The sequence below is a fragment of the Ostrinia furnacalis genome, unplaced genomic scaffold, assembly GCF_004193835.3.
Source record: "Ostrinia furnacalis isolate ACB-3 unplaced genomic scaffold, ASM419383v2 OfSCF4490, whole genome shotgun sequence".
In the NCBI taxonomy this organism is placed as follows: domain Eukaryota; kingdom Metazoa; phylum Arthropoda; class Insecta; order Lepidoptera; family Crambidae; genus Ostrinia; species Ostrinia furnacalis.
The window spans coordinates 245,633-261,775 of record NW_021134729.1 but is presented as its reverse complement, the minus strand read 5'-3'; the positions used below and the strand labels follow the sequence as shown (position 1 = coordinate 261,775).

Here is a 16,143-nt window from a genome sequence, read left to right as displayed (position 1 = left end):
ACAAAATCGCTTAAAAGCAAGGAAATTTTTCCTTGTCGCGACAAGATCGGTGTAATAAATTGCGGAAACAGATGTATGTTGTATTGAATTAAGCATTATATCACGTTCATGTTTCCAAAGATCACACTCCCACAAGATATGATGGGCAGACTGCTCATGACTGACATCATCAGTGGAACACTCGCAAAAAGGAGACGGAACTAGTTTGAATTCGTGAAGTTTATGTTTAAAGTTGCCATGTCCCGTGAGGAACTGCGACGAGCAATGGTCGATTTCTAACCATCGCCTAGTTAGACGTTCGCGTACATTCGGGAAGAATTTATATAAGTGACGTCCTTTGCATCACCATGATAATAAATAAAATATGAAACCAAATAAATAATTATCATTCATATTATGTATATTTTCAACAAACTTTTCAGGAACGGCGATAGGATAACCACAGCTGTGGTTTTAGCTGGTGGTCAAACCAAAAGAGCAAATAACAAAAATCTACATTGTAATTAGGTAGTTACTAATGTAAACTAGACAATGACTACTAGTTTTTATAGTTACGAGAGGACACTTTTAGAAAATCGCTTTCCACCTTCTTCACCGAAGGTCTTCTTCTATGCAGAAGATTCGTTGATATCATGATTGTTAGAGCCATTTTATCAACTACTGCACATGAGAAATTTAATAGTTTCGTAAAAAAAATGTACTAGTTAAACTAGACTTGAAGCGTAACTCAGGCTGTAACTCGCTTCACAGCGAGTTTGGTAAGAAACTAGTTACATGAAACCTTACTAGTTCGATTCAACTTACTAGTTTTGGAGCGCGGCTCCCTCGGGCCGTCCACGGTGACTTTGATGGCCTTCTGGTAGGTCGCCACTTGCGGCGGGCTCGTGGATATCATGATGGTAAGCGAGAAACTTTTCCCTGAAACAAAATAATAAAATAATAATAGGTATAAAAGAGACACATTTAACTTCAATATAAAACTTCTACATTGACTTTAGAAGTCTTAATTAAGTATGGTCACTTGTGGTAAAAGTTGTCTAACACATTTACCAGATATCGATCGAGTGTGTCAAGATTGACCGGTATCAACTAGGATCTAAAATCTAAATAATATGTATTTATAAGATTATAATACTTGATTATATCGCCAGTTTAGTGACTTAAAGCTCTTTTTAATCTACATTATGTTTATTAAACTTTCTAGTCGCGACGTCATAACGCACAAAATTGAACGAGTTTCAGCAAATATGCAGTTATTCAAATTATAAAAAGGATTATGGACAAACAAACCCGCCGTATTATCGTACATAACCGAGTTAATCAACAGCACAATACAAATTAACAACCATCTATCTATATAGCGTTTCGAACTAGTAACTAGTGCGATACGCACTAACTACAGCGCGGGAATGGCGGAAAATAGCGGGCTTTTTGGGCCTGCGATTTGCGGTCTCCAGTAATGAATGCACCGATAAATAGCGAATAAAATTACAGTTAAAATGAGTGGATTAACATGTCTAATGCAGATAATTCGCGTGTAGCCTGCACTCGATTTGGGATAAATGACTGATTTCAACCGGTTTCCACGGCGAATTTAGGAGCTCTTTTAGATATTCCTTTTGGCTGTGTTGTGTGCAGTATGGTGCAGTTTAGTAGGAATGTTTGAGGGTATGAAGTGGATACTACAAGGTGTATTGAGCACTTTAAAAGTGATCAGTATTTCATTAAGTTAATTCTGATTAATATTATGTATACTTTGTAAAAATGGACAAATGCCGCGAATTTAAGATGTTAATGACCTTGTCAACGTTATTTTGTTCTTATTTAAATACTGTTGGACCTTTCATAAGGTATCTGCTCGTAGAATAGAAGATATAGAAAGAAACCATTATCAAGGGACATTGTAAATAATACAATGTCATAGTTTTTCAATCATAGTCTCAGACAAAATAATCTTTAAATCTGATTTAGGTACTGTAAACTGCCTAATATAATTTTTTGGCTTCATATCCTTTCCTAATAATAGATAAACAATAAAATCACAACAGGCAATGTTCTAACAATAGCATTAGGTAGATAGTTTATCAGGAATAATAAAAATATCAATCGCCCGAACCAAATGCATGAGAACTGACTATTTTTTCCCACTGATAATGTTACACACGATTTGACATGTCTATTTTAAACGAGTTGATATTTTACTATATGAATAGACAAACAAGGAAATCAGGAAATAAAAATTATGTTTAGATAATACATGAACTTTGGTCTGGGAAATATTAATAATACATATTATTATCATGAGTAGTTTTTCAGAGTCTTCACGCGTTGCTGAAAGCCTGATACGATATTCGTTTAACTACTTGTTTCATAATTATGAACTACGCTTTCTTCTTTAGAAATATAGGGTGTGACTTCAGGTAGTATTTATTCTTTCTTAGTGGTATAGTCAGCGTCAAATAGTTCGTGATACCCAAAGTAGCCAAAAAGTTCGCAACACGTCTTTGTGTTGTCAACTTTTTGGCCACTTTGGGTGTCACTATTTGACGCTGCGCTTAGTACTTAGTGCTTCAGGCACAGAGGCGGTGTGTTTTTTTACCACATGAAAGAGAAAATGGTGATGCACATTATTTAAATGGATGTAGAGCCAGTAGAGCTTAAAAGCTAATTGACTACTAAAGTCTAATATCAATAAAGATGTTCCAAACTTATGCATAGATTCAAGTCTAAATATTGAAAAACTAATCACAGGCTTAACCTGTGCTAAAGTCTGATTCAAATGAGCTTAATTTGATTAAGATTAGTATGATTTGGGTAAGATTGGTAAGTACGAATTCGAAGTGGACACGGATGACTGTATTTTCTCGGAATTTCTGGATCGAAACAGACATTTCTCGATATTTTACAAGCGATAGGCGATATCAGATCTAACTGATCGACATTTTTGTCATGAACATGGTATAGCTCCATCACAGCCCGCGTTATTCGCGTTCCCGTTGACGTCTCAATGTCGGGCTCGCTTTCCCACAAAGCGACGCGACCGTAAAACGTTTCAATACGGAAACAAATCATCATAAACGTAAACGTTAAACCCAAGGCGTGTCTTGAATGATGTGAAATATTGCTTTTAAAATCGCTATTAAAGTTAATGCATTTCGTATGATCACTCATCAACAGTTTAGGACCTAACACAATGCACGGCTATAAACATAACATTGTATCGACCGGGTGTTGAGAGCGGTGCGTGAAATATTCAATTATGTAGCGCGCGCGCAAGTAAGGGTCGCGGGGAGTGTCCGCCATCTTGATTTACGATCAAACGTAAATCCTTAGTGACATTTGTGAGTGAAGACTTGACTTCGTTGCAGCTAAACGTCGTGCATTTCAGAATTCGCAGCCATATTTTATGTGCAGTGCTCATTTCAAAACGACTGTCCCCAGTCAATATCTGAAAATAACATTGAATTGCAGCAAGAATCTTGGGAAAGCATGTTATATGAAAGTGCTGAAGAGATCTGTATATTGCAGTGCCTTGATTTTTCCACACTAATAACATAGTGCTAAAACTTAAAGTCTAAAGTAGAATCATGGTCAAGTTGTAAGTAAGGACATTACTTACAAACGATTTCAACCCCATGGAACTTCGTCTTTGTGTCAATACTTTACGTTAACAGCTACAACAAAATATAAAATATTCTTCAAAATGAATGTCCAATCGACCAACCTCTTTAGCCCAAACATCGGGACTGGAAATAAGAGCAAAAAGCCCGAGCGTGCGTTGATGACTGCTCGTGAAATGATTTGGTAACATTCTGGTCATGCCGTTTACGTGTCGCTCGCTCCTAATTATCTGTCCCATTTGATGACAAGTGTAGCCGTGTAGCCCTTACTTAGCAACAAACCATTCCAAACTCTACCACATGCAACATAAAGTCTTTATTTTACGGTAGTGGTAATCGAAGGCTTGGAGATCTTTCGAAATCGGACGCATCAAAAAGAGAATTTGTACCATTTGCATTGTTTTATGTAACTAATGACAATTCTCTGTTGAGTAACTCCGAGCTTCCGCACTGAGCCGCTTTATTTAAGCTTTTTGTCAAGTTGACACAATAATTTATATCGTTAAAAGTGAAAGGTTTCGAAATACCTAATTAGGAAAATATATCATCAATTTATTGTTAAACACCAAATTATTATACTTATTATTAAACTAATAAAAGAGGGAGTTCTCCTGACGGCTTTGTGATTTTTGAGACCCTCCACGATGGACCTAATTAATTTGGGCAAACTGAAGGCTTATTTATTATCTTAGCATAATCCAGATTTCATTATTAATACTTATTAAATTGAGAACTTATACAGTCGTGAGCGATTCCAAAGGATTTTAGAATCAACCAGTGGTTTGAAATCAAACAGCTACAACCCAAGTAACATTTTACTCCATTTAAGAGTTCACTAGNCACAAACAAGTCCTACTACAGCTACTAGCTGTATAACAGTCTAAAACAAGTAAACATAACAGCCTTTGGCTTTATAAATGACCACGTGTGTTCTATTAAAATGCTAGCTCTATAACATCGTACAAGTAGGCCGTTAAACAGCGATTGCCGTATCTCTACCCTCCTATAATGCTCTTAGTCAGACGGCTGACTAAAGGATAGTTGTTAGAGTATTATAACACCAACAATCGTATAAAAGTATAACTCTACACTAGTCTACACTCCTATAAGTCCCTTAGACAGGTATAGGTGTAATTAATTGCAATAATACAGCTTATACATCACGAGTGAACTGTACTAATGCTTTAAGTACACATTGGAACTAAATGTGAACTCTTAAATGGAGTAAAATGCTACTTGGGAACGATCACATTCTTCCACCATGCCTACTTCTTAATACCCTTTAACACTATGATGGGTGTCGATGTCGAAACGACCTCAAAACTAGATTTTCAAAATTGTGAACAATCTCAGACTAAAACAATTTTTATCGGTCTCGTAATGGGTCTTAATATGAATATTAATTACCTTTGGATTTAAAGTTCAAAAACACAGGTATTCTCGATCCTTCGGTCCTTTATCTGTGTGCATCAACTCGTCACCTCCAATGTTATGATGTCACGTGACAGTGTATAGCAGCCTACAAGACCACTATCGGCTTACATAGGTAGTACCCACTTGTCCACGATAATATGACCTCAGTTGACCAACTAATTACAGGCAAGGCCATGCCAAGTTAGAGTAGACGTTTTTGTAGATGCAAGGATGAATGAAAAGCTATCTATTACTCGCTGTAGTGGAACCAACTGTGTATGTAATTGGGATCGACATATTAGACTTTTTATATGTTTGATAAGGTGATACGCTTCGTAACGACGCACTACTACATAAATAATATCCTACACGTGAGTATTAATTTTGCTGAAAAGATTTGACCTAATTCTGCGATTTAATTCCAAGTTTGTAGATGTTTTAACGCTCTAAAAATGGTGCGGCGATTATTATTTATTTTTCCTCACTATTATCTTAAATAAAATAGGTGGTTATTTTGTAATTTATAATTCTAGTTGAAATAAAATATTCGTTCATTTATTTTGCCATTTGTTCTTTGAAAGCTAATCCAATCTTAACTTGATGAAACATATTAAATGTTTCACCATAGTGTATCAAGTCGTTTTTTTTAAAACTTGTTTTACCTGAAAAAATTAAAATGTGGTAACTGATTCATTTGCTATTTTTAACGCATCACACATTTATACAGTACCTGACAGAATGATTCTGGCGTTATTAATTATCCAATCCGCCAATATTGATGTTGTTATGGATTTTTAAATTAATTATTAATAGTACAGGTTTAACGCGTTAGGTACTTGTGACAATGATTGTTAATGACAAATTAATAATCAAAGCAGATGTTGCTTCGTTGTAGTTTGAATTAGAACTCTCACTGTAAGTAGGTACTTTATTTGTGTAACAGCTCAGAAGAAGTGCTTTTAAATGAACTGCTTCAAAAACAAAAGAAAGTGGGTAAAATAGTGTATGTGTAAATTGAAAACTAACTTGGTTCAGGCCTAAACTGTAACGTTTTTAAAAGAAATAATGTTTATCATTTAACTTTGTTGGTTGATGGAAATAGCTGCCACGACATAAAGACACGTTACTCACTTAAAAATCTTAGATATTGAATTAATTGCTCGAAAACGGAAAGAAGGTATAAATAGTGTGTGTTAATTGAAAACTAATCCGATTTTCAGGCCTAGTATGTAAGGTTTTTAAAAGAAATTATGTCTTCCATTTAATTTTGTTTGTTGATGGATATAATTACCTCGACATTAATGACACATTAACATAAAGATCCTAATTTAAATTGCATAATTCAAGTTAAATCAACAATTCCAGTAATAACTAAATAAGGCGTGGAATATTGATGAAGTGGGTGAGTGTTGGGTTTATTCGAACAAGCCTAGTTCGACGGGTCGGGAAAAACCAAGTTTGTGGACACGGATGCCTCGTTAAATAACATTTTAATCGTTAAAAACAGTACTAAATGGTCGATAATAAGTAGAATGATATCTATTTGATCGTGATAGACAAGGTTTTCTGGAAGAAGAAATAGAGTAACGGCCTTGTCTTTCATAAATTAAGAAAATTTGTTAGGTACAATTGTTGTGTAGCTCCTGCAATGTTATTAGTTATTATAACTATTAGATATAGTGTTTTTAGGAGGTTTCTCTCTCAAAAAATGTCTTCCTCCTTATTTCAGCTGTTGTCTTCAAAACTTGAACTCGCGTTACTCAGAGTTATATGTACTCGTACGACGCAAAGAGCGCTGGCAATTTCAAGGGAAATACATATTCAGTTTCTTATATACCTGTAAGTATGTACAGTCGAGGGCTCATCAGCCTATGCATTGCTGTTGCAAAACAGAACATGTTACAAGCTGGATAAGGCATTCCAGTGTTTAACCTGATGTGCCTTTACTAACCAACGGCCAGTGGAAACGATCTCCGTGATTTTACAACGCATCGGCATGTGGGTTGGTGCGCGCGCGCAACAATGGACTGTAAACTGCGAGCGTTTACTGCTGTGGTTAGGAAATTAAAATCCGCCTCGTCTTGATACTCCGTGAAAGTCGAGGCGAAGTCTGAATATTTTTCTAGTGAAAGGCGCAGTTGCAGGGTTTCTGTATCGCGTTGAGTTACGGATGGGAGAAGAATTATCCATGGAGGTGTTATAACGCAGTTTTTATTACACTTTTTGACGAAATTCTCATACTATTCAGCAATATACTAGTAGCCAGTGTAGTCAACAACAATGTTCACGCAGTTGGAGGTAAGATAGCTTGTTCCTCTGTTGTTGAGGATCCCGGGTGAAGCTCGCTTGCTCCTTCAGCCTGATCATCACTTTTCATCAGCTGAGCTTCCATTATGTGGATTAAAAAAATACAAGTACTCGACAATAGTATTTCCATGTTACTCATGAATGATATTCAAATTAGTGGCATTTTTAAATAAAATTCTTAAAATATTGTGCGTCAGACAATATTCGGAATCGCAGTGAATGGGGGATTCACTGTGTCCCCTAGATCAGGTGTAGCCGTCAATTGTTTTGGTCAGAATAACAATTTTCTGGGTTCGTTCGTTTGTTTGTTTCAGCCAAATGACGTCCACTGCTGGAATAAGGCCTCCCCCAAGGATTTATATAACGACCGGTCCTGCGCTGCTGTCATCCAGGCTCTTCCAGCGACCTTCACCAGATCGTCGGTCCACCTAGTGGGAGGCCTGCCCACGCTTTCTGGGTTTGCATTTTCTGAGTATTTTAATGAGATTCTTCCACCTTTCAGTGAATACCAACCCTTAAATAAATTGATATTAAATTGACGTGCAATTTGACACGAAAGCGCGTCACAAATGCAAGTTTTCACGTTCGTGATTTAGAAACTGCTCGTTCACCGCAGAACGATTATTTTGTTTATTGCCTCGTAGGGGCGAGAGGGGCCTTAATCGCGTGAGCGTTTAGACTTCTTTTACTCTTAGCACGTTATAACGGGACCGAGGAAGAGCGACGAATTTTACACCTAATTTGCTTCTAGATGCCGTCTAAATGAATTTGGTTACTAGTAATTGCATTATGGCAACGCCTCTGCATATACACTAAAAACGCAGATTATTATTCTGCCCGTTAAAACTATGACAGTTTGTACACGGAGGCGCATTGTGGTGCTACCATGGTGTTCGAATTAGAAAAGGCCTACGATTTTATCGACTCAATCGGACTAATGGCTTAACATGCCCTCTGGATATTATGTTTCTTTCTTGGACAATCACGACTCTTTTATACTATGGAAATCGAATACCAGAACATTTCAGTGGAGGGAGAGTATCTTTGTAAGATGTCATGGCGTCTGGATTTTGAGTGCAAAATGATGATTTAAGTATTGATAAATAAAACACGTCCCAATAATCAGACTAATCACCTGAAATCCAAAACAGAGCGGAGCTTATGCTAAGGCATCTAGATTTTAATGAAAAACAAGTCATAAAACATTGAAGTAATATTACTACGTATAGAACAGACATCGCGAACAAAATATGTACAGTGCGGGGTGCGGGGCGAGAATTTGACGGACAGCTGTCAGTCAAATCCATGACTATCAAGTTTCATAATTTATGGCGATAAAATCTGCACCAGAAAATGTCGTACTTCATTGATAGGNACACACTGTACAATTATTATAATTTTAGCCTATCTCGTGAGCTAGGTGTCAATAATTAGGGTGATTTACTAACTAACCAGTCGCATACGAACAACAGCAGTGAGATTCAAACAAGTTTGATCCATGAATAATTGTGTGAGCCCACCCGTAACCCAAGCTTATTTAGCTTAACACAAGGGGCTGGACGGGACTATTAGTAATTTGTGCAATACAAAGTGCTTATAATCTTTAAAAAAATCTTTTTATTGCTGTATTTAACCTTCCTTTCGTATACTAATTTATGCGTCAGTGTCAAGTCTGCGATTTTTATTCTTTGAAATTTTCGTAAAATGGCTGCCGCCGCGGTGACGCCTTGTAATTAACAAATTAAAATTAAATTAGTGTTTTAAAGTGCATAAATGTACAACTTAATGGTAAAAAGTCATTCCTTGATTTTTACTTAATATGTATCTGGAGTTATTTGAACAGTATTTTCGTCTATAGGATGGCATATTTCAAAAAACAAAACTGCACTCAAGCGTGTTGTCACAGCAACCGCTGAGCACATACTAATTGAATTTCGGTCCATGGACCTGTTTGCGTGCCAGAAACAGTCTAGTTGACATGTCTTCTCTAGTACGTAGTACATTATAACTCAATGTCATAAAACGAGAATTGTAGAAAAGATAAACGTCTTTGTTGTATTATTTTTGTAGGAAACAAACTTTGTTTACACGTATAAGGATGATCTTGCTCAAAGATTTGCCTAAAAGAAGAAAAACTGTAAGGGACCGGAAATGATTAGCATTTTGTTTGATAAACGTAAGAGCTTCGGCTTGTTGTTTATTTCATAGATAATAATTCATTGATTGTGTCAAGGTCAGTTAATGATAACAGAAAGGGTATGGAATTCCTTTAGACTATAACTAAATGTTTTTGTATTTTTTTCTTTTCAATTAATAAATAAGAACGATTTTTTTAAATTATTATCCACAACGAGGAAGCTCTTGGCCTGTATCTCACCTGATAGTAAGTGACGGTCAGGCCGAAGGTGGAAGCGAGCTTCACCAGGAATCCTCAACGACGGAGGATCACGTCAATTTTGAATATGGTTAGGGTAAATATATTTTTCACTTAGGCTATTAAAAACTCTTTTTACAAGAGTACCAATAACTCTTTTCTCGATTTTGGTTTAGGTATTGCCGAAGTTCGGAATATACAAATACTACCATGTTTTTATTGTTTTAAGACTTACGATGTTACAAATATTACGAGTGTATGTTCATAGCATCTCAAAAAAAGAAGCGTGAGTCGACCGAATGTGAGTTTAGAATAAATGAATGCTGCATTTAGGGGAACTACCTACCTAATAAAAGTAGGAAATAAACAAAATGTGTGCTAAAAGTTGTAGCAAATTGCAAAGTTCTCAGATAATTAGTCTTACGATTTAGTTTATTTTGCAACGATTGGAATAAAGAATTTATTAGCTATTAGCACCCAATCCTCTCTAGAAACCAATCGCACTTAGAGTTAACCCGTTAACGGCTACTAATCAAATGTAATAGACAATAAAATAGTAAGCGTTATTAGAGAGTCGGGCGCAAATCACGGCGGCTGTCCGGCGCAGATTAACCAATTATTACCCACGTACGCAGTTACGGGGTATAGTGCCGCACCGGTAGGGTTGAATTAGAGGCGTATCATTAGTATGCTTACTAAATAACTAGTTGTGAGTGACTGAAAGGGATTGAGATTAAGTTTGAAAAGAAAGAGACGGAGATTGTGTAAAAAAGTGGTTTCTATTGAGTATGTTGTAGCAAAGTGAGTTCAAAGTCTTAGTGTCAGACTTTAGGAACGGCTATAGGTGGTAGAGATCAACGGGTTAACCTGCCCTGTGCCCTTTTGCAGGGCAAGTTAAGGAAATTACATATATTACTTGCCGGAAAATCTGGTTGATTCAGGCAATGTCCTAACCAGCTTGTGGGTATGCAATTTTATACATTTTCTTGATTCAAACTGGGGACAAGCACTCAAATTGATTTTATTCAATGTGCGTCACACCTAAGTATTGAATTCAGAATATCTTAGTCGAGAGACGCCACGTAGAGACGTGACCACGCTTGACCTCCACTGAAAACCCAACCAGTGAGTACTTAGAAGTATGAACTCACCTCTCCCGCTTCTTCCGACGAACCTCAAGTCATTGAACTTGGCGACTCTATCCTTCATCACGGTAGAGTTGTTCCGGAGTTCCGCACAGCAGTTCTCATCGTTCCCTGCCCGGACGGTGACCAGGGTTCCGTCCAACACTTCTCCCAGGGCTACCACCTTGAACCCCCCGGGCAGAGTCTTGTTGGACCGCCAGTGCTGCGGCAGCATGGAACACATGAAGTCCGGGCTGCCGGTTGGCACTGTGGACAAAAAAGATTCATTGAAGTTCAACAAATAGATTGATAGTAAAAATTCTTCTTCACTGTAATGTTGGATGACATGATGTTGACTTGAACATAACGTATTCGTGATCATGTGAGATCGAAGGCATCATTATATGTATTAGGTCCTTACCTATGAAATTAGCAATTTTTTCTTCAATATTCATTAGTATACAGGATGTTTCCTGTAAGGTATCAAGCCGAAGCTAGGTGATAGGTGAGGACCATACCAGCCTATCCATTCCATTCATAGTTTAGAAATTGTAACTTTTTAAAAATTCATGACCTAGTTGGGTATAGGTATATTTTTTTTCTTTTTTCCGGATTGACTTTTCTCGGATTTTTTTTAACAGAATCCCTACTACTCGTAATGACAGTTGTGCCGCAGGCAAAAGCTAGTTGTAATATTTAAAAAATTATAATAAAAATAAACTTTTTTAAAAACAAGCTTTTATTATGAATTTCGAAAGTTTGTATCGCGCATGGAATTTATTCCTCTTTTTCTCTGTTTGCGCTACAAGCTTTCGAAATTCAGAATAAAAGCTTGTTTTTAAAAAAGTTTATTTTTATTATAATTTTATTTTACACTTTTTAGTTATATCTTAATCTCAGGACCCTGGACATTATCTAACAGTAAAGTGCTTGAAAAGACAAATCCAACGAACCCAAACTCGACGAGTTTCCGCCGTTTAGTTTAGGAGTTCCTATGGCCACCTCTCGACTCCATCATCAGACCAGCTCAATGGCACTATAATATTGCATTGTCATCGTACTTACATAAGTATACCAAATTTCAGCTCAATCGGTTGAGGAGAACTGGTCTTAAATTCAGTTGCAAGATTTGTCCCACACATACTAACAAGTGAAGTCAATATAAAGCTTGTAATAATAAAAACAATCAAATTCGGTCATTTAATCTAAAGTTGAACTCGATAAGTGTAACTAACATGACCAAACTTCCGATCGTAAGAGGAAAAGTAGGATAAAATAATTTAACTTACAGCGATAGCATACTCAATTTGTTCGGGCTGAATAACCATTATGTATTCAAACTTAATTAGCATATGAATAATTGATAAGACAAGTAGATACCTACATTAAGTTGCATTATAAAGTTATTAAACTTTTTTTGCATTTAAAGTAATAGATAAATCATAATCATAATTTAATTAAAATAAAATGAAATTCTGATGCAAAAGTTTTTAAAGAAAGTACGTACCTTTAAATCGCTTTATCTCTAAATCGATTAAACATGCTGGGTAATTTTTATCTTTCTAAGAACCTTTATTCATAGAATAGGCGCTCGAAATAATATTGACGGACTGGTCCCGCTGTTCTATTTTTTTTGGATGCATTGTCCCGATAGCCGTCCTAGAGATTATTTTTTTTATATGATGATCACTACATCAGTAATCGCGTTTAAGATAAGAGTCAAATTTCACGCGTCAAATGAAAACAAATGAACCACTTGCGGTCATTTAGCAAATCTTAATCATCGGCTGTCAAATGTCTCAAAATTGGGATGTGGTTACACCGGAGGATTTAAAAAATACCGAGCAACGGCCGCAGAGTAAAAACATTAATAGCCTAACTGTGGTTTCTATATTTACGGAAGCTGGATCTATAGACAAATTATTGAGGCTGCGGGCGAGGTGCGGTCGCGCCGTGACAGGGTTTGTAGATGCTTTGCTATTCTATGTTCGATAATAATTTAATGTGTAACAGCTAATGATTTGAAAGATGGAATTAGTTGCTTACTTTTTGACTTGTAGATTTAAATAATTACATAAAATCAGGCGATAGACACCCTTTTCGCGCTTTATGGCGATATGTACTAGGTATCTACTCGTACTACTTTTAATAACGCATCTGAAAACTTATTTTTTATCGATTTTTGTTGATGAATTCTTTTTACAGATGACAGCATATTAAACTGAATTCCATGGCTTCGTGAACATTCGCCTTCTTTTCTACCTTATTTTACAGGTCATTAGTATTGGTTCAGTGAATTTGGATATCTAATTGTTTGCCTCATATGATATGAGATAAGAATGTATTTATCTCGTGATCCTATCTTTTAAATTATAAAATACAAATAAAAACAAATTAATGAAAATCTTCAAGGTTACAACATCGCGTTGAAGTCTTTTGCTTAGGTGGTAAAATTGTGTCTAAACCAACCAAATATTTGAAAAATCTAAAATACTTTAGTATCACTTTAATGGTTATAGACGAAGAAATCTATAAAATTAACAGTACTATTAATCACTACTTACTAATCTAATGGACAGCTGAAGTTTGGTAAGTCTGGAAAAAGGTTTTTAACAACGATCGGTGTAAGAGAGAGCCTAGATTAGCTGACTTTCGTTTCATTAGAAATTTTGTATTTTGAAAGTATTTAATGAAAGAAATATTTATTAAAATCAAATTGGATGTTTATTGGACTTCATCACATGATAAGTATAAGAAAAAAAATTAATAAAACTGCAAGTAATTAATTTTTGATCTGGACTATGGACTGATCAATTGTGAATTATAATAATTGAAGATCTCATTAGTGCCTTTATTTTAGACATTTACGAATACAGAACGAGATTTGCTTAATTATTGCTGACGTAAACCAGTTAAAGATTAATTTGGTACTTAATACACATTAAATTCCAGTAGAAATTAATTAAAGAAAGAATTAGTTTTAAAACAATTAATTGTAGTTGAATATTTTATAAAAAAGTTGTAGGTACTTTATTCTTCATCATCATCATCATAAAAAATAAATAAATGCTTCAAAAATTGAATAAATAATAAATTAGTTCCTTACTAATAACTAGTAAGTAACATTTATTTTCAAGGAATTGGTAAGTACAATTATATTCCATTGAACACCATATGTTTTTTAATATACGAGTACAAAACATTGAAAGGGCTTGTTGACCTTGTCATTACTGAATAAACGAAAATTCATCTTAAAAAAGTTAAATGTTCGAGTTAAGTGTTCCATAAGAATTAATAAGCTTACTGCCAAAACTGGAACTAGCTATTGAAATTAGCTATGAATGAATCGGTAATTGTTTGAATTGGAATCGAACCCGGATCTTTTTCCCATATCTGTCACACTTTGAGTTGCGTACTTCGTTACACTATTGAGTTCAAAGAAGAGTAAGTATTGTAAACCCATAGTTAGTTGTAGAGCAGGGTTTCCCAATTTTGCCAAGGAACCCTAATTGATTATACTTTTCCTAGCGGAACCCTACTTTGATAAATGGAAATTTAAATGAAAAACAATAAAGTTTTTATGCAATTATTTGTAAACAAGTCGGTGCGCGCGAACAACGTCGGTCACGAAACGTGGGATAATATTTTTTACGGAACCCTTGCGGCCTTTCCACGGAACCCCAGGGTTCCGCAGCCCACCTTTCGGGAACCGCTGTTGTAGAGTGTTAAGAATAATAGAGTTTTGAAGAAACCGTACCTAGATCAGGGTGTTCTGCCCTCGTCTCCTCGATGATGCTCTGCATCCACCAGGGCTCCAGTTCCACCATCTCTCGGCGGCGACGGCCCCGCGACTCGTACGGGAGATGCATCCTAAACCATCACAACCTTTGCCCGACACTGGACACCACTCCTACGCCGCACTCAAGGTCACTACGACGCTTTTTGTCTAACACAATGTTTATCTTGGCACCTTTCCAACGCTCAAACTTTACGTAAACAACTAAGCATACGATGACTACCACTTGCTTGCTCGCTACAAGTTCGGATTCCAATACTCAATAAATTAAACAATTCCCAACTCATGCGACGAACACTTAACCAGTAAACAATAGTTTCAAACACACGTATTATTCACAATGTCCTTTTGTGCGCTTCAATGGCGATAAGTTTTATTAAATAAGTATTTTCCTCGACATAACGCACTAGTTTAATCCGAACCTTGAGTTCTTCAACTTAACTTTCGTCATTTTAGATGAGTCACGAACGAGAGTCGGTGCAAAACTGGCCGAAATCTTAAGCATTCGTGTCAAAGGTTCCGGCCGGCGTTCGCAGAAGTTGTGCCGCTGTCAACATCAGCTGAGAGCTAATTTATTCAAGATATTTCCCGCGCGTTGCGTCAATGGGAGCTCGTAGTTTTGTAAACAGCGTGGTACGGTACGGACTGCCCGATGACTCAGCCGCGGAGGCTGCGCGCGACCTCGCCGAGCGACCGGCTCTCTACTACTGAGCCGCCGCCATTCTGTCACTCGTTGCCTCCATTCTCTGCGGTCAATCTGCGGTTTGGCCACGCTTCATTTGTCGGGAAAATGCGCGGCTGTCGCCTCCCGCTCACACGTACAACAAAAACTCAAGGTGCGAGCGAAACGGGTGCAAGTTTTGCCATTAAATATTTTTGTTTGGATCCATTGTTGAAAGGGAAATATTATGAGCTTTTTGAAGCGCTGTTGCGTATCTCGCTCTTCTCGTGAGTTGCGGTTAGTTCTGAGTGAGACGTCTATAATGGTCTACATTTCGGTTCGCTAAAAGTTTTCAGCAACTTCTTTGGACAAGTTAATTAAACTCGATTAGAATTTGATGAGACGTTAATGATAGTTGACGTCGTTCCACATGTTAATTATGTAGTTGATTGACGTTAAGCTAGGCAACTGGATCTCGTAATTGGCATCTAAGACGGTGGTTTATCTGTGGTGAGTGGTTGGTAGGGTGGTGATAAGGAGTGGGCGTGTCTCCGGCTGGGCGTGGCCCCGCCCACTGTCGCGAAGACGCGCGAAAAATGACGCGGGCGCGCGCCGAGCGGCAACTTGTTGCGGCAGGATGCCAGCTGCTTTCACGGAGCGACTGCGAGACAGTTTCAACTTTTTCTTTTGCGTTACATTTGAAACTGAAAAATTTTCTTCAAAAATGCTACTTACAAATGCTTTCCTAGCATGAATTTGTTTTGAAAACCGAAAAATACTCGATTATCGTATAATGTAGAGTTAGTATTCTTTCTGCCGTTAACGTTTTGAACTTTAAAGAGTATCCA

The 16,143-nt window shown here is 36.8% G+C and overlaps 1 protein-coding gene across 2 annotated transcripts in view; it reads right to left on the bottom strand.

The window, feature by feature from the left end:
- LOC114359573 (protein lozenge) overlaps nucleotides 1-15,368 on the bottom strand; it is a 45,983-nt gene extending 30,615 nt beyond the window's left edge. The window contains exons 1-3 of one of the 2 annotated variants that reach the window (XM_028314015.1): nucleotides 14,596-15,368; nucleotides 10,866-11,105; nucleotides 801-918 (exon numbers count right to left, since the gene is read on the bottom strand). In XM_028314015.1, coding sequence (XP_028169816.1) covers nucleotides 801-918; nucleotides 10,866-11,105; nucleotides 14,596-14,707 — 470 coding nt within the window. In that variant the 5' untranslated portion in view covers nucleotides 14,708-15,368. The remainder of the gene's footprint in view (nucleotides 1-800; nucleotides 919-10,865; nucleotides 11,106-14,595) is intronic. The other variant, XM_028314014.1, reaches the window with a different exon arrangement.
- Nucleotides 15,369-16,143: the final 775 nt, after the last annotated feature.